General features: G+C 42.6%; 2 protein-coding genes across 2 annotated transcripts in view; one reads left to right on the top strand and one right to left on the bottom strand.

Annotated features, from left to right (window-relative positions):
• STAP1 (signal transducing adaptor family member 1) lies at nucleotides 1-7,316 on the bottom strand. The gene is made up of 8 exons (XM_074147542.1): nucleotides 7,179-7,316; nucleotides 4,646-4,717; nucleotides 3,871-3,984; nucleotides 3,139-3,195; nucleotides 2,055-2,215; nucleotides 1,290-1,418; nucleotides 570-639; nucleotides 1-111 (listed from the first exon to the last, which is right to left on the bottom strand). The coding sequence occupies exons 1-8, from the start codon at nucleotides 7,314-7,316 to the stop codon at nucleotides 1-3; spliced, it is 852 nt and encodes a 283-aa protein (XP_074003643.1).
• Nucleotides 7,317-9,079: 1,763 nt separating this feature from the next.
• Nucleotides 9,080-19,147, top strand: part of CENPC (centromere protein C) — a 31,883-nt gene continuing 21,815 nt past the window's right edge. Inside the window, exons 1-9 of the mRNA XM_074147407.1 lie at nucleotides 9,080-9,205; nucleotides 11,915-11,961; nucleotides 13,134-13,195; nucleotides 13,522-13,619; nucleotides 14,725-14,815; nucleotides 15,019-15,130; nucleotides 15,989-16,192; nucleotides 16,804-17,174; nucleotides 17,840-18,620. Coding sequence (XP_074003508.1) covers nucleotides 9,191-9,205; nucleotides 11,915-11,961; nucleotides 13,134-13,195; nucleotides 13,522-13,619; nucleotides 14,725-14,815; nucleotides 15,019-15,130; nucleotides 15,989-16,192; nucleotides 16,804-17,174; nucleotides 17,840-18,620 — 1,781 coding nt within the window. The 5' untranslated portion in view covers nucleotides 9,080-9,190. The remainder of the gene's footprint in view (nucleotides 9,206-11,914; nucleotides 11,962-13,133; nucleotides 13,196-13,521; nucleotides 13,620-14,724; nucleotides 14,816-15,018; nucleotides 15,131-15,988; nucleotides 16,193-16,803; nucleotides 17,175-17,839; nucleotides 18,621-19,147) is intronic.

The raw sequence follows: 19,147 nt of genomic DNA, 5'->3' as shown, positions 1-19,147 counted from the left end.
TCAGAACACTGGGTCCTCTGCAGCACGTGTCGGAATGATGTACGGCTTCAGGTTCCCTCGGGTTTGGGTCACAAAGTAATTGACAACATCCTGAAGGCTTGGGAGCGTCACCTGTTTCATGAAAACAAAAACCACCAACTAAAAAAAAAAACAAAACAAAACAAACAAACAAAAAAACCAGCTTGCCAAATAAAACACGCTATGTGTGTTGAGAATATATTTTTTTTAAAACATGCTGGCAGGCTGAGATCCCTAACAGCGTATCTCAAGAAACCGATACTGGATTTACATCCAGCATTTGGATGCAGTGAGGTTCAGGACAGCCCTCTGCAATCTGTGGTAACATTTTGACCCCTGAAGAGACAACTCCTTCCCTTCCATCAAATGAGTAAACAAAGCTGAAGAGAGATGGTTCTCTGCACCATCATGCTCTTCAGTGACTGCTGGTGATCTTCCAGCAGATGGTGTTACAGCAGGTATTTTTTCAAACCAATAGGATGTCTAATTTTCTGCAAAGTGGTATTTCTACACCTGCTTAAGAATCTTCAACAAGGGAATTGTTCACTTACCCGTCGTTCTAATTCAATAAGGTAACTTGTTCCTTTGGACACCACTTTATAGTGCTTTAAGTGTGGGGCACTGAAAGAAAATGAAAGTTGATATACTGCCTGAAATTAAATACTTTTTGTTGTATCGTTGTCATTATAAATTCCTTTGCAGGAGAAATGGGTGTGCTTTGTAATACCCCCAGAGCTCACTGAAGGTCTTCAGCAGGGTGAGGTTCCCCCCCCCCCCCATTTTAGTTTAGAAACATGGAGAATTGCAAACGTCATGCCTGGTGTCCCAGACGCCTCTCGTTCTGAAGCTCTGCAAAAGCTAAAACATGGCAATTCAGTTGAAATGTGGTGTGTTTTTTGACTAAGTTACTGTTTGAAAAGACTTCTCCCTCATTTTTTTTTTCATTTTATAAAGTGGTACGGCTTGTTCCGTTTTCATTCTGCGTCATGACCTCTTAAACAGAATAGGATTTCATGGCAAATGGGGGGGAGCCCATTTAGCCAAGCAAAAGGGCTTTTCCGGGAGGATCTTTATTGCTTCTTCATTTAATCTAACTGGCTTTGGAGGAGGAGAGAACTGAGAAATCAGTCTCAGGCCCCATTTGCCTTTCTCAAAATAGCCTGAAAGTAAGGCATATCTCGAGAGATGTCAGCTCTGGGTATTAAGAATTCAGCTTGTAACACAGTGTGTACTAGTTAAGAATGGGATAATACATTGTGGAATCAACCTACTCCAGCTTGTACAGGATAGTGATTGCATAGTTCTTGCTGTCGCTGCCAGGACGCAGGATCAAATTCCCATGTGAAGGGTTCTTTTCTAACATCTCTATTGCTTCTTGCCGAGATACTGCATAGAAGCACCTGGACAGAAGGAAAGAGAGAAAAGGCATACACGAGAGTTGCTCTGGCAAGGACACATCATTCTGAGCTGCGTGAAGAGACACAGTCTGCTGGGCTAACACCTCCTCACAATGCTAGGCTTATCCAGGGTGACTAGCCATGGCTGCCAAGAGGCATGACATCTGAAGAACTCTCGCTGATTAGTGCTACTATAGGAGCATAATTCAGGACAGCTGTGCTTTGGCCTTCTCAGAGAGAAAAGTGAAGCTTTCACGCAGGTATGACACTTTCTGGACCCTTGTAAAGAATGTGGGAAGACTAACCTTGATTTACCTTGACTTTCTCAATGGTAATCGGTATTTTCTCAGAAGGGCAGATACAGGAGCCTAACATCTGGTTTTCTGAAAAGTTTTCTAAGCATAGCAATACGTTGCACTCAGCCTTTTCAAAACAAAAGGCATTGTAGGAAAGCTCCAGGAGTAGTCTTTCCCTTAGGAAATATCTATAAAGGTCTCAAGGTAGATTTTGTTCATTGCGTATTATACAACCCTTGTACAACAGCTGAATTTTGAACCTCTGCACGGAAATAATACTTTGAAAGAAGAAGAGAAGGCTCTTCAGTCAGGTTGGGGTTTGCATAGCTTATTCAGAGCTTACGCTGGCAGAGGGATCGATGTACTGCTGGGAGGGCTCTTGCTGTCCAAGGATGTGCTGGAACAGTTGTTAAGCGTAATCCTTCTTTTCTTTTCTTTCTCTAGCACTTCATGCATTCTTCTAAGTTGCTCAGGTAGTAATGACTCATCTGGTGGAACGGATAGCTGAAAATGAACAGTGTAATTGAAAATGAAAGAGTGGACAAACATTGTGAGAAATCGTTTCTGTGTGCGCATCACGGCCACTCTCTGAGCGCAGCTGCTGTGTAGAAATCTTTCTTACCTGCTTGGTTTAAGCAGCTGTGATAATCTGGAAGGTTTGGATATGCCTCTGCTTCAAATAAAATGCTGCACGTGTTTTTGTTAGAATAGTGAAATAAGGATATCTGTGTCCCGATTTAGAAGCAATGTGCATTAAAAGAAGTGGGAATGATGTAAGAATCCACAACAATATTTTGCGGTTGCTATACTGCAAAAGGCTGTGTAACTGTAATTTAAACTATTTCATCCACCCTCGGCTTTCTAAGCGGTTCAGCTAGGACTATGTAAAGTCATTTGTGAGCAAACTTCATTTATTTTTCCCCTAGTCATTATCACAAAAGGGTCTCTATTTTCAAACTGCATTTAGCTAAGAAGAATAGTAAAATAAAACACAGGGCTGAGGGGTTCTCTCAGGTGTGGGGTTTGGCCACTACTTTGGTTATGTCTTTATCCCATGGTAAAGATCTAGAGAGTCGTCTCTCAGAGCAAGCTCCCTTTTTCAGAGCTGTAGGGGATGGACTTGTGCTAGAAATCTTTTCCTTCCTGGACAGCAAACTGGGAACTGCGCCTGACTAGACACCATGGCAGAGTGTGTATTGCAGACAAGCTGGGGTTAAGTCAGCCTGAATTTTGCTCTCCTAGGGGAAAAAAAAACCAACAAAACAAACAACAGACAAAACGCAACAAATCCCCTCAACAGTTTAGTGTGTGCAAACACCTTAGAAGCAAAGCTTTGTGCCTGTGGAAACCAACTTCTGGCACACATGAAGACAAAACCCACTTACAGACACTTTTGACATGAAGTGAGATATAAAACTCTTCCATACCTCTGTTACGGTGAGAATAAAACCCTTCCATTCTTTCCCACATTCACAATCATTAGCCTGAGAGAACAGAAAATGACAGTGTAAGAACAACTACAGCAACAACAAAAAAAGTATGATATTTCATGTGGAAATGTCAAATAACTCTCACCCTTTTAGAACTACCGTGCCTGGAAATGAGCTCCCTGCCAAGCTCCATCGCACCCCAAAACCCTGCACTTCCCCAGTACTCCATGTTCAATTAGAGGGAGAGAAAAGAGGTGGGAAGGTAAAAACACCCTGTTGGAGTAAAAGGAGAGGGTTATGTGGATCCAAGGAGAAAGCCATGCTAAGGTGAGTCTCAAGGCTAAAACCTTCTAGAAAGTCCCTGAGCACTACAACCTGAATGGCTTCTGAATGGTGGGGTGGTCGGGTATTTTATCACCTTCTTGATTTTACAGGTGATGGGGCCTGTCAGTGTGGTACTTCCTGGTTTCTCTTGTATATCTTCTTGTTCAATTCCTTGCTCATTTCATATGCCCAGATAATCCTGAGGAAAAACTTCTAATGCCTTAGGGGGAGTTTCCCTGGTGTTAGGTTCCCTTGCCCTGCCTTTCGGTGCTGCCCAGCTGCAGGCTGTTTGCTTAGATGTCAAGAAGGCAGCTCTACTCCCACACCAAAAATGCAGCTCTGAGTATCTGTGGGAGACTAAGTAAAGTACCAAGTAGCTTAAAACCACAGCTTTCTTCTTTTTACCTTCAGTTCTAATTCCCCATTTGACAGCATCAGGATGAACCGTGCAGAGCCATTTTCATCTGGATAAACATTGGTTGCTGAGGTCAAAGCCGATACATCCAGTTTCTGTGAGTACTAAGGAGGGGGGGAAAGAGAAATAGCACAAGTTGTAGTTTCCATCAGAAATGGAGCTGCTCTCCAAAAGAATTTCTTTAGAAGAAAATAGACTGAAACTTTTTTTTTTCGTCTAGAACTTGGGTTTAATTTAACTGACAGATGTGTCAAAGCTCTGTCCTTTGCTTCTGCTTACAGAAGCTCTTCTCACCAACAGCGTACCTTCTGGATTTTTCCCATCCTAATCTTCATAATCACAAACAGATTAAATCCACGAGACCTCCCCGAGTATTTGCTTTGTGACTCCTCAGCCAGAGCACACCATAACACCAAGTACTGCATAAAGGAAATTCATGTTACACACCGTGATAATGTTACCCTTGTGCACAGCTGAAGAAAAAGCACTCGGTAAAATTACGGAGCAATGGGGATATGTTTATAGGTTTCCAAAAAAATACTCCTTTTTTGTCTCGATGAGGCAAATTAATATGTTATAGTTTGTTTCACTCTGGCTTTTTTTGGTCTCAGCTTTTCTGTGAAAACATTCAGTACTATTTTTTGTACTCTGCAGATGAGAGAGGAAAGGGTGCCGAGGGGTGTCTGGAGTACATAAGGATTACTCGATGAAAATAGCTGATACACTTAATCAGATGAGTAATTATAAAGACAGCACATTACTCACTATTGGGGCTTTCTTATCGTCATAAAAGAAGAGCATAGTTCCTCTGAGTTCTGTCCAATACACTCTAAATTCCTGTTGGAAAGGAGGAAGACGATCTGTTTAGTTCCCACAAAATGCTGAAAGAACTGCTAAGAAAAAACTGTCGTCACATTTTCAGTGTTTTAAAGATCGTTAAAGAGCAAGTATGTATTTTGCAGGCAGTTTATGCAAGAAAGGCTCAGTAAATAATTCTTTACAGGCAAAAAGATATATAGGCTCTAGGCTTTGTTTTCTGGTATCCTAATCTGGCACAGAACTAGAAACCTTTTAACCAATTCAAAGCTTTTAACTAATTTAAATGTTTGTCAATAATTTGTCAAACAATTTAAAGGGGGTATGTAATGGCAGGAAAATATATTTTAAATACCACTTTAAAATCTTGCTCTCCCTAAAAGGTATACAAGTAGAAAATGGTGTGAGATGAACATGTGTGAAGGCTCCAGTCTCCTGAACAGCATTCTCTTGAACTGCCTATTCGCACGTGAATTTTGATCCTGCCGGTTTACTTGCTACAGGGAGCAAATCATAGACCTTGACAGTAGTCTGACCTATTAACTGGACTTTTTGCATTTGAAGTGGTATTTTACATGCTTTGTCTTTAAATTCCGTGTAGTAGTGTTCTTAAATCAACACCATGCCAAGGTAAATACAATGGTCCGACTCTTCTAACTGTTCCCTAACGCAGTTGTGCCAGAGTGAGGGGAAAGGTTTTTCCGTTTTCATGTGCCCCTGATGCCCTGAGAACTATAGCTGTTACGGGGCACTGAACTGGGAAGGCAACTTCTGTAAAACAGAAACTCCATTCTAGTTTTTGGTTTACTTACCTGTTTTGTGTTTGTTGTTTGGTGTTGGGGTTTCTTTGCTGTTTGTATGGAGTTTTTTTGAGGCGAGGGTTTAAAAACACATTCACAAAAATTAATTAAAAAAAACAAAACACAAAACAACAAAAAAGCAAACTTGTGACGTCTGATAGGTCATACGAATTAGGGTGAGCAACATTCCCTGGACTGTTCTGCAGATGATCCTTGCTTTTTACCCTGCTAGTTCTTAACTAGTCTTTCTGATGGTTTCTCTGAAATTACTAGCGTAAAATTTCTGTAGCATTCAGCCTCCGGACCCCAACCTCTGAGCACTGCTGCAGTGTTGTGTTAAGGTAAATGTCCTCACTAAGCCATCTGTCCCTGGCGTGTTAATGAAGGCTGTGAATGCTGGCTGTGGTGTAGGGCTGGATGTCATGGGCAATTTTTGAACCGTACCTTATGAACTGGGCTTTCTGCTCAATGGCAGAGTAGTTGCCCCGGAGCATTTGTTATTGTTCGACAGCCAAGAATATGTTTTCCTCTTGGGTGTCTGGTCTCTCAAACGTGATGGTTAACACCTTGTCAGTCCCACATAAGTCTCTTCAGATCAGCTGCATATTAGCGTTCTGCCCTGTTAGTTTTTGTTATTACAGTATGATAGTTACTGAATTTCAGGAGGACAGACTGTTCAGGGGGAAAAAGGTTTTACGTGAAAGGATATAAATAAAGGAATGTAAAAGGGAGCTTTATTAAACTTGCAGGTGTTCTGCTAGAGGCAACAAAACAATGTGTTGAATAATTTCTAGTGCTGCAGAATAATTAATAGTAAGATTATTAGTCTACTTTTTGTTTCTTGGAGTTCCTGTTTTCTGTGGTACCTGGCTGTTCCTGTGTTTGTGAACCACCATGCTATTTTGGGCTTTCGATTACACCTACCTTTAGCGCTGTGCGACTCTCATTTTCGCTATTCTGTCTGTGCTTCTACATCTACAGAGATGTGAGTCTAGGTAGGGTAAAAATGACTTTGTCACCCCAAGTACAGGGATTGGGATTATCAAGTGCTAAAAAAGGGCAGTCCCCTTGATTAGGAAAATGCTCTGGACATCTGTGCTATTGTAACATACACAAGCGTGTAGCCATTTCCACATTTGCATCTTAAATAGTTATCTTGGGTCAAAAAAAAAAAATCGCTCTTATTTTCCCAGTTAGTCCACATATCTGAAATCGTCAGCCTTTACTAACAAGAAAAAAACAGATGTAGAGACATAGACTTCAGGTGACGTGTCACTGAAGACTTCAGGATGGATACTGTTCTCCCGTAAATAGAGGATAGAGGATGCGTCAGAGCAATGTAACCATGTAAACTTTGCTCTTGGTATTGAAAATATCACATCAGCTTTTCACCACGGTGGAAGCTATGAAATCAGTCAAACTCAATCCACATTTCAGTAGGTAGTAGTAAATTACAATGAGATCCTGGAGATATTGATGGTTACCTTAATAGTTTATTTTACTTTCCCACCCTCGCCCCCAAGTAATATGGACAGAAATGACTAGATATCATTATTTCAGTGCAACCATTTGTGTCAGCCAGTGCTGAGAAACATCTCCCCCCAACAAACCTGTCCCTCCTGACTATACATTTTTTGAAGAAATATTCCAACACATCCACTTCCTGGGACTGCGCACCCTACCTGGCATCTTGAGCGCCGGACAGACAGGTAACCTTGGAAGTACAAAGGGAGACCGGTGATCCTCTGCCTCTCCTGGAAGATGAGCCGGGGGGCCGGCTGAGGAGTTTCCTCAGGCTGTTCCCTACCGCCTCTCAGCATCCTTTATGTGGGTATCTCAGCAGGGTATCTGGGTATCTCAGCAGGGTATCTGGGTATCCCCCCTTGCTGTGCTCTGTTGGGTGTTTTTTCCCCGTCCCCTCCACTCCCGTTGTTCTCGGTCTGCTCTGTGTCAGCCTCAGCCAGAGAACTTGCCCCAGCGAGAGGGGTGGAAAAAGCATCACCTCGAAGAGGAAGTCTCTGTCCTCGCTTTTAGGTCAGCACACACCGCCTAATTCTTTGCTCGGTGTGTCACCGTGGGGGGGGGGGGGAACCAGACTGAATGGATCCTTCCCTTTGGAAAGCGCCTCTCGTGTTTGCTCCTGAGGAGACATTCAAATAATGAGCAGGCTGGTACAAAAGTGCATTTCTGTGCTGGGTGTCACCTGGAGGTCACGATGGAAAAGCCTGCTTTTCATGGCTTTACAGCACCGGACACGGCATGGGCTGCTGCTGGAGGGAGGCTGCTCTCAGCTGCCTCTGAAATAATATTTAAATTTTTCATTGGGAGTGTGGATTAACTTTGAGACTATCGGAGTTTGGCTTTCTTTAGCAAAGGGCTAGGGGGGATTATACAGGACGCTGAAAGTAATATTGGAAATAAATCTACCTATGGTTGTTTATAATTGGTGAGGATGAATCAACTTTGCAACGGGCATGTACGAAGATGGTTTGCATTGGGAAAGAGCTAATATGCCAAAGCCTTTAAAGAAACTGTGAAGGCAGATGGTAGCTCAGGAGCAAAACGTTGGTCCTGATGAAATGAGAAGTGAAATTTCCATAGGTTTCACAGAACCATGATGTTTAATTTAATTTCTGGCATTCCCCTTAGCAGCCAGAAAGAACAGGGATGACAAGACTTGGTGTTTTGATGCTGGTTGCTACTAAATGCAAAGTAAACATTATTTATATATAAAAAATAATTTTTTTTTTTAATTGTGGAGCATCTTCATGGCCTTTTCTGTATCGATAAGATGGTAAGGTGATCTATCGTAGATCAGCCAGCCACCAACCAAGCCTAGGAAAGGAGAGGTTCAGCCCTACATGTGAAAGTAAATTCCCCACGGGGGCCGGTACATGTTCTCGGATTTTGATTAAATTACATTGTTGTCTTTTTTTTTTTTTTTGGTACATGTTCTCTATTTAAATTGTGTTTAAATGTCAGAACATTAAATACTGACTGTTGCAAAAGAGCTAATGAACACGGGTGCCTCCACCTTTACCTGGCAAGGCAGATTGATGAGGCGGCACACAGTCCGCTGCTTGCCAGTGTGTGGTAAAAGGCATCATTTAAAATTACACTTTTGGCCTGTCTTTTGCAGATACCCTAAGATACTGCGAATACCGTGGCGTTACGTTCTCGAGCGGCTGTTTTCGCCTGTTGCCGAGTTCTTTGCTGCTGTTTTGAAGAAAAAACAAACAAACAAACAAACAAAACCCCAAACAAACAACTGCAACCCCCCCTGTGGTGGCCGCAGGTGTTTTGTAGCGTTTAGAGACCCGAGGAGCTGAACCGGCCTTTCTCATGGGGGAGGGAAAATCAACTCCGGCGCCGCCGCCCGCCCTGAGGGAAGGTAAAGGAAGGGAACGGGCCCTGAGGGGAAGGCAGGGGAGGGGGCGGGGGGTGTTGCCACCGCCTCCTGCGCAGGCGCGGCAACGGCCCGTTGGGGGGTGGGGGGGGGCGCGCGCGCAAAGCAGCCACCCTCGTTGGCGCGCGGCGGATGCCGCCAACCAATGGGGGCGGGGGAGGGGGGCGTGGCCGGCGCGCCGCCTCGCCGCTGGTAGGCGCGTGCAGCAGGAAGGAGCCCGGGGTTTGAAGGCGGCGCGGCGTTGGCGGGAAACCACGGCGGGGCCGGGTCCCGTCCTGCGGCCCCGGGATGGCAGGGCCCTTGGTGAGACAGCGCGGAGGGGAAGGGATGCTGGGGGCAGCGGCCGTTCTCTTCCGTAACGATCGTGGCACGGCCCTCACCACACCACACCACGCTCCTGCGGGTCTGTCGGGCGGGGCTGTCTTTCCGCCCCCGGCGGCGCAGTGAGGCTGTGGGGGGGGCCCTGAGGAAAGGGATGGCGGGGGGGCGCGGTGTTCATGCTCTGCTCTGCTCTCCCTCTTGGCTCCGGGTGGTGGCACAGAGAGTTCTGCTCCGAGGGGGTGACTGCTGGCAGCCCTGCTCCCCTGTGGCTTGTCTCCGGAGATCCTCCTTCCGCGGGTTAGCGCGTAAAGAACCAGCGGTTCTTGTGGAGACCTGCCGGAGGCGCGCTCCCTCCTGCCCTCCTCGGCCAGAGGCCCGCGGGGAGCTTAAAAACCTCTTTTTATGTCTCTCTCTCTTTACGCACATGGCAATAAACCAACTGTTGACGGCTCTTCTAGATCCGTTGCAGGAGTTTTAGTTTCCTAATAAGAAAGCACGCCTGCCCTCCGCTGCAAGGGGGAGAAACGTAAGGCCCAGCGACCCATTCGCTGTGGGGCTGGGGTTCAGCGCTGGCTCTGAAACGATGGGGTTTCGGTCAGTTGTTTTCCCATGTGACCGGGAGTTGCTTCCTGCTATTTTAAGCTGATGTTGAAAATTTGCAGTGGAATAAATCCTTATGTGGTTTTGGTTGGTGGTTTTTTTTTTTGGGTTTTTTTTTTTGTTATTTTTATTACCAGAAGTAATATCCACAGAGGAATTGCAAAGTAACGTCAGTATGGCAAGCTTAGGAAAAATGACCTGAATTGTGTTGTATTAGGACCAGATAATCTCCACACCACGCGTGGACTCTAGTCCAGTCTACACAAATGAAGAAGAGGTCATAATGGTTTTTTTCAGCTAAACATCTAGAATTTTTTTGAGACATTTTCTTGCCACAGGGGTGGAAAAACTGCGCTCTACTTAGCTCTTTAATTTTTCTTGACTTACCCTTCCTTCTTGTTTTTATCCTCTACTGTCTTGGCCTGTTCCCAGCTCAGTAGGCTTTATTTCATTTGTTGGCATAGAAAGTACTGCTGATAATGTGCTGTCATTTGAATTGTCGCTGCTGTAGTTGCTGTAATAGGTGACTGGAGTCCTGTCTGTTATTCAGATTGCTTTGATTGTACTCGGGGTTCAAGTACATGCAGAAGTGCTGTGAGTTAATCGGGACTGTAGTCGTATCGTGGAACAGCTGATGTGCTCTCATGTGGTCTTGCCTGTGATAAACACAGGGTAAGAATCTACATGAGAGCAGTGGGTGTGTGCTAAGGTTATGTCCCAGTTTGCTTTGTGTAGTTCATTCGTTATTTCTGTAGCCATAGAATCACAGAATGGTTCGGGTTGGAAGGGACCTTAAAGATCATCGAGTTCCAACCCCCCTGCCATGGGCAGGGACACCTACCACTAGACTAGGTTGCTCAAAGCCCCATCCAGCCTCTCTGGGCAACCTGTTCCAATGTCTCACCACCCTCACAGCAAAGAATTTCTTCCCAGTACCTAATCTAAATCTACCCTTTCAGTTAAAAACCCTTACCCCTTGTCCTATCACTCCACTCCCTCATAAAGAGTCCCTCCCCATCTCTCCTGTAGGCTCCCTTCAGATATTGGAAGGCTGCTATGAGGTCTCCCCGGAGCCTTCTCTTCTCCAGGCTGAACAGCCCCAACTCTCTCAGCCTGTCTCTGTAGCAGAGATGCTCCATCCCTCATCATCTTTGTGGCCCTCCTCTGGACCTGTTCCAACAGGTCCATGTCCTTCCTGTGCTGAGGACTCCAAAGCTGGACACAGTACTCCAGGTGGTGGAGTACTTAAAGGGAGGGTGTCAAGAGGATGGGCCTGACCTTTTTTCAGTGGTGCCCAGTGACAGGACAAGAGGTAACTGGCACAAACTTGAATTTAAGAAGTTCCACCTAAACATGAGGAGGAACTTCTTTCCTTTGAGGGTGGCAGAGCCCTGGAACAGGCTGCCCAGGGAGGCGGTGGAGTCTCCTTCTCTGGAGACATTCAGAACCCCCCCCAGACACATTCCTGTGCAACCTGCTCTGGGTGGACCTGCTTTGGCAGGGGGGTTGAACTAGATGATCTCCAGAGGTCCCTTCCAACCCCATATCATTCTCTCATTCTGTTTTCTGTGGGGTCTCACCAGAGCAGAGGGGTGGAATCGCCTCCCTCAACCTTCTGGCCACACTTCTCTTGATGCAGCCCAGGATGCGGTTGGCTTTCTGGGCTGCCAGTGCACATTGCCGGATCATGTTGAGCTTCTCATCCACCAACACCCCCAAGTCCTTCTCCTCAGGGCTGCTTTCCAGCCATTGAAATGGACTGAGAAATGAAATGAAAATGAAATCATCACAGAAACATTAACCAAATACTTAGGTGGGTTCACTGTGATTTTTGTCACGTAAGTCTCTCTGACTTTAAGCGCAACAGGTGCTTGGTGGTTCTTGAGGAAAGCTGAATTTCTGGCAGTTGTTACAGGGGTTGTAGCTACTGGCAACATTTTAAGAAAAACAGGGCTGCAGTAACTCCCACTAGTTTCAGATGGATAGAGAATCCGAGACTTGCTTACATGAGAAACAGGAGGTTGGTCGCTGGCCTGTTTTTCTGTCCGGTGTCACTGTGCTTAGTAAAAATTGCTTCTTATTTCTTCACAGAATCAGTTTAAAAAAGACTACAGAGCAAGATTCTGCCATGGAGGAGGGTAATTTACATTTAAAATTTTATTCCTAGATACGATTGTTTGGAAAACTTACGTTGATTTTTGTCCGAAAGCCTAATGTCAAAACTGTCGGGTGTATCTTGTTAAACTGATCTTATGATATTCCCCAGACTTCTTGTATTTCTTAGTGGTGGGAGGAGCAAATTATGCCAGGGGGGGACAAAGCACCAAGGATTTCCTTCGTATTCCTGTCCCAAGGCAGCAGCCTGCGGTGTGCTCTACCTAAGCTACCCCTGATTAGGCTGCCTGAGCACGGAAGCAGTTGTCTGTGCAAACATTTTGCCTTTCAAGAGGAAGCCCACGCAGAGTTCCAGCTTATTTGGCCCGTGCTGGTAAACGTTAGAGATGAATTTGGGTATTTGCAGTGCTGTAGCTTTCTTTAAAGGTATGTCAGAAGTCCATCAGCTTTTTTGTTGCTGGAATCCATTTTTAGATGTCCATTTCATAAGCTTACAAAATCTACTAAATTACCTGGTTTTAAAGGCACGTGATAAGCCGTGGAATATTTCTCCTATAATGGTTTTCTCTTGCTGTTTTGTTTTTGATCAACAAGGGGATCATTTCTGCCGTTTTCGTTTGTCCTGGGGAGGTTGGAAATACTAATCCAAGCAGCTGAGCTGTTTGCTTGCTTATGGATTTGATAGGTCAAGCGGATTCTTGCTGCTGAAGCTTTTATAGAACCACAGAATAACTGTGGATAAGTGGTAGAAAAAGAAGCAGAGGGTGACTCCTTTTATGAAGGGATAGACGTTCATCCTACACGTTTAATTTCTGGGTCTGCTGAGATGGAGTCACTGGGCAGGCAACATTACTTGATGTTTTAAAAAAATATTATTTATTTAAAGTGGGAATCTCCCGAGGCCCTTTTACCTGAGGGCTATTGCGTAGTCATATGTTTTCTTTTATGTAGAGAGATTTCAGTCTTGTCGTATTCTGTGACAGTGGGTCTTTTTCTTCTGGAATCCTTATTTAGACAAGTTTCTTTGCAGATATCTATGCATGGAAATGGTAGGTTTAATATTGAAGTTGGGATTAGTGGAAATAATAATCTAAAATATTTAGTAGTAAGAAGTTTACTAATTTTATGTTGTTGGGATAGGAGCATTTAGCATTTCTGATTGAAAATATTTTTTTTTTTCCCCTCTCCTTTCTAGAACTAAGATTGATGTACGACCAGGTCAAAATGTGCTGGAACTCATAGAGAATTGTTTCCAAAGTAAGCTTTTATTTGGTGTTTTATTTAATTTGCTGGTTAAAGAAAAAATTCATTTCTTCCTTGTATTATATTTAGTGGTAAATAAACAGAAATGAAGAATAAAATGGATAAGAATAAAGTCTTTCTCACAGTCTTTAAAAGAAGCCCCTTCTAAGCTGCTTAAAATTGTGTCTTAACTGTCTTGTAATCTTTTTCCCAAGTAGCTGGTTTCTTTCTTATTTAGATTTTGGTGACCTTAACGAGCCGTAGCAACTTGTTAAAATAAATTAAACTTGGACAATTCCAAGAATCCCTTATTTATAGGTTTTTTTTTTTTTTCTTTATAGGTTGTGGTAGTGATCTTACAATAAATTCTCCAAGTACAAGTCTTTATTGCTCAACTCCTGTTGTCGGAAACAGGAGGATTTCAATACAGAGCCAAAGGGTAAGTTAGTTATGGCAGCGTCACAACAGCGTACAACATTGGGTACGCTTTCACTGTTCTGTAGGATTTAGTTCTGTATGAGCATTGAATGAATAAGCTCCATATGTCACTTGTATTAGTATATAGCTATAATTTAACCTTCTGTAATAGTTGTTGGTAATTTTTTCTGTTAGTTTGTTGTGCTCTAATAGTAAATGTTTTATAACTAGATTTATTAAACAGGTTATTTTCTTGTTTTTTTTTTTTTTTTTTTTTTTGCTAATGAAGGCTTTTTCAGCTTTTTGTCCAGGACAGTTAAATTTCTCATGGTCTCAGGTTGAAGCATGCTGCCTTATAACTGGTGGTGGGTATGGCCGTCTTGGACTCCACTGGGGTTGGTTTCAGTCACTTTGCCAGATACGTGGATACAGTTCTTAGCAGCTATCTGATGGATAGTCAAATGTAAAGATGATCCTTGTATGAAAGCAGCTTGTCAACTCCTGATAAACAGTTATCTGTACAATAACTTTGTTTATCTGTAACTTTTGTTGAAGAGTGGAAACAAGTTGAAGGACTTGTGCTGTCTGAGAGAATGATGCCAATAATCTAGTTTGTATATTTAGTTCTAATATTTTGATTCTAGTATTTTTTTTTTTTTTTTGTAAGAGTAGGGTATTCTACTAATGGTAGTGTTGAGAACAGGCATCCTTTATAATGGTGTTTATTTATTTTAGTCTTATGTTAGAATACTCTATAATCTCAAAGTAGTTCTTGCAAAATCTCGGCCTGGCTTAATAAAGATGAATTAAATTGCTTAAGTTAATTCATTCTAATGTAAAGAGTCGGTAGCTTTCCTGTGGACTACCAGGATGTCTGTTCAAAGCTGCAAATTGATTTTTACTGTACTCATTGTTTTACCTGTTGTTTGAAATTTACAGTTAGTTTTAGAAAGTCTTACGTGATAGAAAAGGGAAGTGTATAGTTAGGAGAGAACTGTGCTTCAAATGAGTAGGAATTAAGGGAAGGAAATTATATCGTGCTCTATAGAAATTTATACTCCTGTCAAAATACTGTTGCTTTATCAAATATTTTACTTTTTCTCATTATTTGTTATTGACTGTGACAGCCAGAGGCAGGGTTAACTAACTCTGTGAAAAGAGCCTGTAATGCTGCAGAGTCCTTACCTGCATCACCACTAAAAACAGCCAGCAGCAGAGGTTGGTAGCATTATTGAATTAAGGTTTTATGGGTAACTATTTCTTGGGATTTTGTAAGGTTTTGAGGAGAATAATTAAACCTATGTATATGGCAGGATGGTCGTATGAATTACCCCTGAAGCCTGCAATACATGATTATGTAGCTGATTCTAATCAACCACAGTCTCCTGTATCTAAAAGAGAAACAAATAATATATTAACAGATGTTGAAGCACTATGCAAAAGTCCTGCCTTGTCTTTGGACGCTGAGGATGATCATGGGTCTCTTGGATCACCTCTTCTTTTGGAGGAAGCAAAAAGTCCTCCGGTACATGAGTAAGTATAAGTAGAGCTGACCGTGTTGGTGGTGTTGTGTCCTGCCCGCCCTTAGAACATGGTGGTTTCAATCATTTCTGAGTTTGGATTGTGAACTCATTAGAAGTAATTCCAAGCTTTTTAGAAAATTTCCTTATCTGGGTTTAGAAAGGGCAGAATTGTTTTTTTTATGAGATGTAAGAGTTAATTCCCAAAAGTGCAGGAAGCCTGTCAGTATAGGTTTTAACTCCTTCTCGGATGGTCTAGATTATTTGTTTTTTTAGTGAATCCTACTGACAGTGTTGACCTCAGAAGTTAACAAAAAATTTGTTAAAGGAGAGATGAGCAGTCATTGTTCCTCTCGCTCTGAGTACGCAAATGTTTTATGCAAAGTAGAACAACTTCAGTTGTGATCGTTGTCTCCTCTTTGGAAAATTTGAAGCCCAGCTGCAATAGTGGCCAACGGTCCCAGCCACAGTTCTGCTTTCCTGGAGGACTGAATCTCCGGGGTAGACCATAGAGAAGGACTGACACTGATCCCATTGACTCCCATTGGTGGAGTGAGAATGGGAAGAGAGTGCAACTAGGGTCTAGGTGACAATTTCTGAAGCACATTCTCCTAAAATTAGGAATTTGTCTTGCTGAGCAGCCCTCGTTTTGATCAAGAGTCACAAGCTCCCCCCATGTTGCCTCATGGATTTGGATACTTGCTACTGTGCTGGGAAGTAGTACCACTAACCCGTGTTTCAGCAAATTACCAAATGAAAGCTCGTTCACAAGTCAGCGGGAGAAAATGAGAGAATCTGTCCATCCGCATGATACTTTAGTGCGCACTCAGGATTTATAGCATCATATTTGAATGCTGTTTCTCATACATAGATTACACTTGGATGACCAAAATACTCCTGCTGCAGTGAAGAGCCACGTGGAAGTTGAAAATTTGGAAGGACCTCAGACTGGGAGAGATGAGCGGGTTGTTCTCGAGCAAGGAATAGAACGTGTTGCTACGTCGTCTGTACAGAAAGAGAAGGATTTCTCTTCGATTGTCTTAGCAGCTGTAGCAACAGGAACGCTTGGAAAAAGGTTTGTTTTGAAGCTTAATATGGAACATAATTTGCTAGTGAAATAACCCAGTCCTGAGTACTGGAGCAACATCCTTTTATCTGTATACATGGTCTGGGAGAATATTTTGGTATAATCCAACATTGCTGAAAAATGTCACTTGAGAAAGGACTTGAATAGTTGTTTGGAAGTTTTGTGCTGTTAGGATTTACCAGTGCTGTTGCTTTTGTCAGTAAAATAGTATGTAGCTGTTGAATAGTGTTTCAGATTGAGCATGAGATGGTTTGATAGGTATCTTGGAGAAATCGGGAAAACCCTATGTGATTCTGAAGTTAGCAGTGATTGGGCAGTTTTTATCAGAGCTAACATAGATTTGGCTGGTTAGATAGGAAGGTGACTGTCCAGCATCAGAGAAATAATGAGGTGTGAATATGAGGCCAAAGCAAGGAGAAGCAGGCCTTCTGCTCTTTTTGGAAGCTAAAGGGTGGTGAACGATGAATTTAATCATAATTCTTCTGAGGAATGTCCTGTAGCGTGTTTAGGTGTTCTACAGTCACCACTAGATTTGCAAGATTGAAAGTCAATTTTTTTTCCATCAAACAATGTGAACACTTTGTCCCTCCTTTCTTTAGGTATTCAGTCTCGATATCACCACCATCACCTCCTCCTGTTAAAGATCAAGAGACAGAAATAGAAAATGAATTTGATTTTTTAATTGATGAATCAGATGATGTTTCTTGGTTTTCAATACCATGTAAGAAGAAAAAATCAAAAAAAGATTGCTCTGCAACTCCGGTTTCTAAACCTCAGCCCTCTGAAAAGGAGAAGACAGAGAGTAAGAAAGGCAAAAACAGAAAAGCACAGGTTGAAGCACGTACTAAACAGAAAGTGGATGGTTTGGATGTTAGAAGACATGACTTCAAAGGAACATCGGAATCGGATCCAGTCTGTAACAGTAAAGGAAAGGTCCTTAAATCTCAAAGGCAAAACAGTGCTCATATAGGTAAGTTATTTAACATGTCTTCAGACTTCTTCCAGGTGATATTACTGGATTTTTTTGGGTTGGTTTCTTGAGAAATAAAGATGAAGTAGATGAGAGACATTAATGGATTCCTGATTTCCTAATTGATGTTTCAGTTGCACAGTTAGGTTTGGGTGTATATAAGGCAATGAGATAGAGTGTCTTTACTCTTCCCCCCGCCCCCCCCCCAGCTTTCCCAGCCCTTCCTGTTAGGACATTAAAAAATAAGTTAGCAGTGTTGTCTTTTCTTACGAGCAGACAAAGGTGGTAAGCACCCACAAGCTTTCGTCTCTCCGTAGAAAGGAGGTTAAGATATGTGCTTTGAACTGGAGGGGATCAGTTTTTAGGAATTATTTGAGAAAAGTTTTGTACCAGGAAGCACTGAAAACTGGAAAGCAGATTCAATGCAACATTTTTGCCTGTTTTATCTGCTAGGAAATACTGAAAGTACACCAAAAATTCTGGTTTGAATTTTTCATGCACTATAGTTCAGAGAAGGCCTTCTTTTAACCATTTTAACCATTAACTTTTCTTCCCCTCCCCCCGCCCTTGATTCATTGTTTATTTTTATGCGTTCAGATGTCAATACGTATCTTCAGGTTTAATGGAAAAAGATATTAATGTCCAAGTGTTTTGTGTGTTGATAGGAAAGACTAAAAAGGATGCACTTAGGCAAGGCTTTCCAAACCAGAAAAAGGACACGTCCTGGAAACCAGAAGCTGAAGAGCTGATGCTGCCACCGTCTGGGTTGGAAACTAAAGCATCTGATGTAGAGCAACGTAAAACAAAAGTCATGACAAGTGAGGATTCCCCTATGCCCTCAGTTGAGCATCAGCAAGAGCCAACTGTGTCTCCAAAAAAGAATCTCGGGTCTTCCAAGTATCTGCAGTCGGATTCAAAAGCTTCTCAGCACTTAGTTGACAAGAAACAAACTGCTAAGCAGAAACTTCCAAAAGATACAGCAGCGAAGAGACTGGCAGAAAGTCCGAGGAAGAACCTTAAAAAATCAGTCAAGAAAAGTAGTAACAAAAAGCCTCAGTTACAAAGAGAGGAGAGTTCTGACAGTGGAGAGGAGAGTTATGACAGTGGACCTGCTGAAGCAGAGCTTGAAAGAGAGCCTGTAAAATTGCACGTGTTGGAGTCACCTGGTGGTGCAAATAACAAAACTCCTGTAAAAGCGCTACAGCATCTCACAGACGGCATGAAGAAGTCTGAAAAGAAACGTTTGTCAAGTAAATCTTCAGGGAAGATACGCAAAAAGATTTGTCACAGGACCAGTAAAGATGTTTGCTCAAACCCTGAGGACAGAGAGTCTCAAACGGATTCTGACAGCTCTTCTGCGCAGGACATGGCAAGCAAAAAACAGAAGTTATCAGATGTGAAAATAAAAAATAATATAAGAAAACATAACAAGCCACGTGGACCACAGTAAGCTTTTTATGTAATTCCTTACAAGTATCTACCAAGTTGGTAGATAGGTTTAATTATCTTGTTAACTTTTAAACAGTAATGGCCCGGTTGAGCTATGTGACAATTGGTGTGGTTGAATAGCTAACAGAGAAACCAAGTGGTGTGATCAGCATCCGGTTCTCAAAGGCAGGTGCCAAATCTAGGGTCTGCTCCTACATCAGGAAACTTGCCCTGGAATTGTTAAAGTGTTGTTTTGAGACTTGAGTAGCAGATCCAGTTTAAAAACATAGAAAAGACACACACGCACGCACAGCCCCACTACCTAGAGAATAACTTCATCGGCACGTTTGTTACTTTGCTTGTAGATTGAAAAAATACAGTGTTTAATTCTTCAGCTGTATTTATTTTTGTGGAAGTAACTTTACTAATGATTCCTAATTGAAAGAGGAAGTTTCCTTAACCAGTCTAATTGAATTTCTAATCACTGTTCTTTGCATTGCTTTTCAATTCTTTTTTTTTCTTTCAAAAGTAATTTTTAAGGTTCT

The sequence above is a fragment of the Numenius arquata genome, chromosome 5 (assembly GCF_964106895.1).
Source record: "Numenius arquata chromosome 5, bNumArq3.hap1.1, whole genome shotgun sequence".
Taxonomy (NCBI): domain Eukaryota; kingdom Metazoa; phylum Chordata; class Aves; order Charadriiformes; family Scolopacidae; genus Numenius; species Numenius arquata.
This window is presented reverse-complemented; position numbering and strand designations above follow the sequence as displayed.

Bases quoted from the DNA above. Each gene is read 5' to 3' on its own strand.
- STAP1 (XM_074147542.1), bottom strand. From the start codon at position 7,316: ATGCTGAGAGGCGGTAGGGAACAGCCTGAGGAAACTCCTCAGCCGGCC. The intron at 2,216-3,138 runs GTATGGAAGAGT...GTTCATTTTCAG, and splicing joins TTATTCTCACCGTAACAGAG to CTATCCGTTCCACCAGATGA. The intron at 640-1,289 runs GTAGGTTGATTC...ATTTTCTTTCAG, and splicing joins ACTATCCTGTACAAGCTGGA to TGCCCCACACTTAAAGCACT.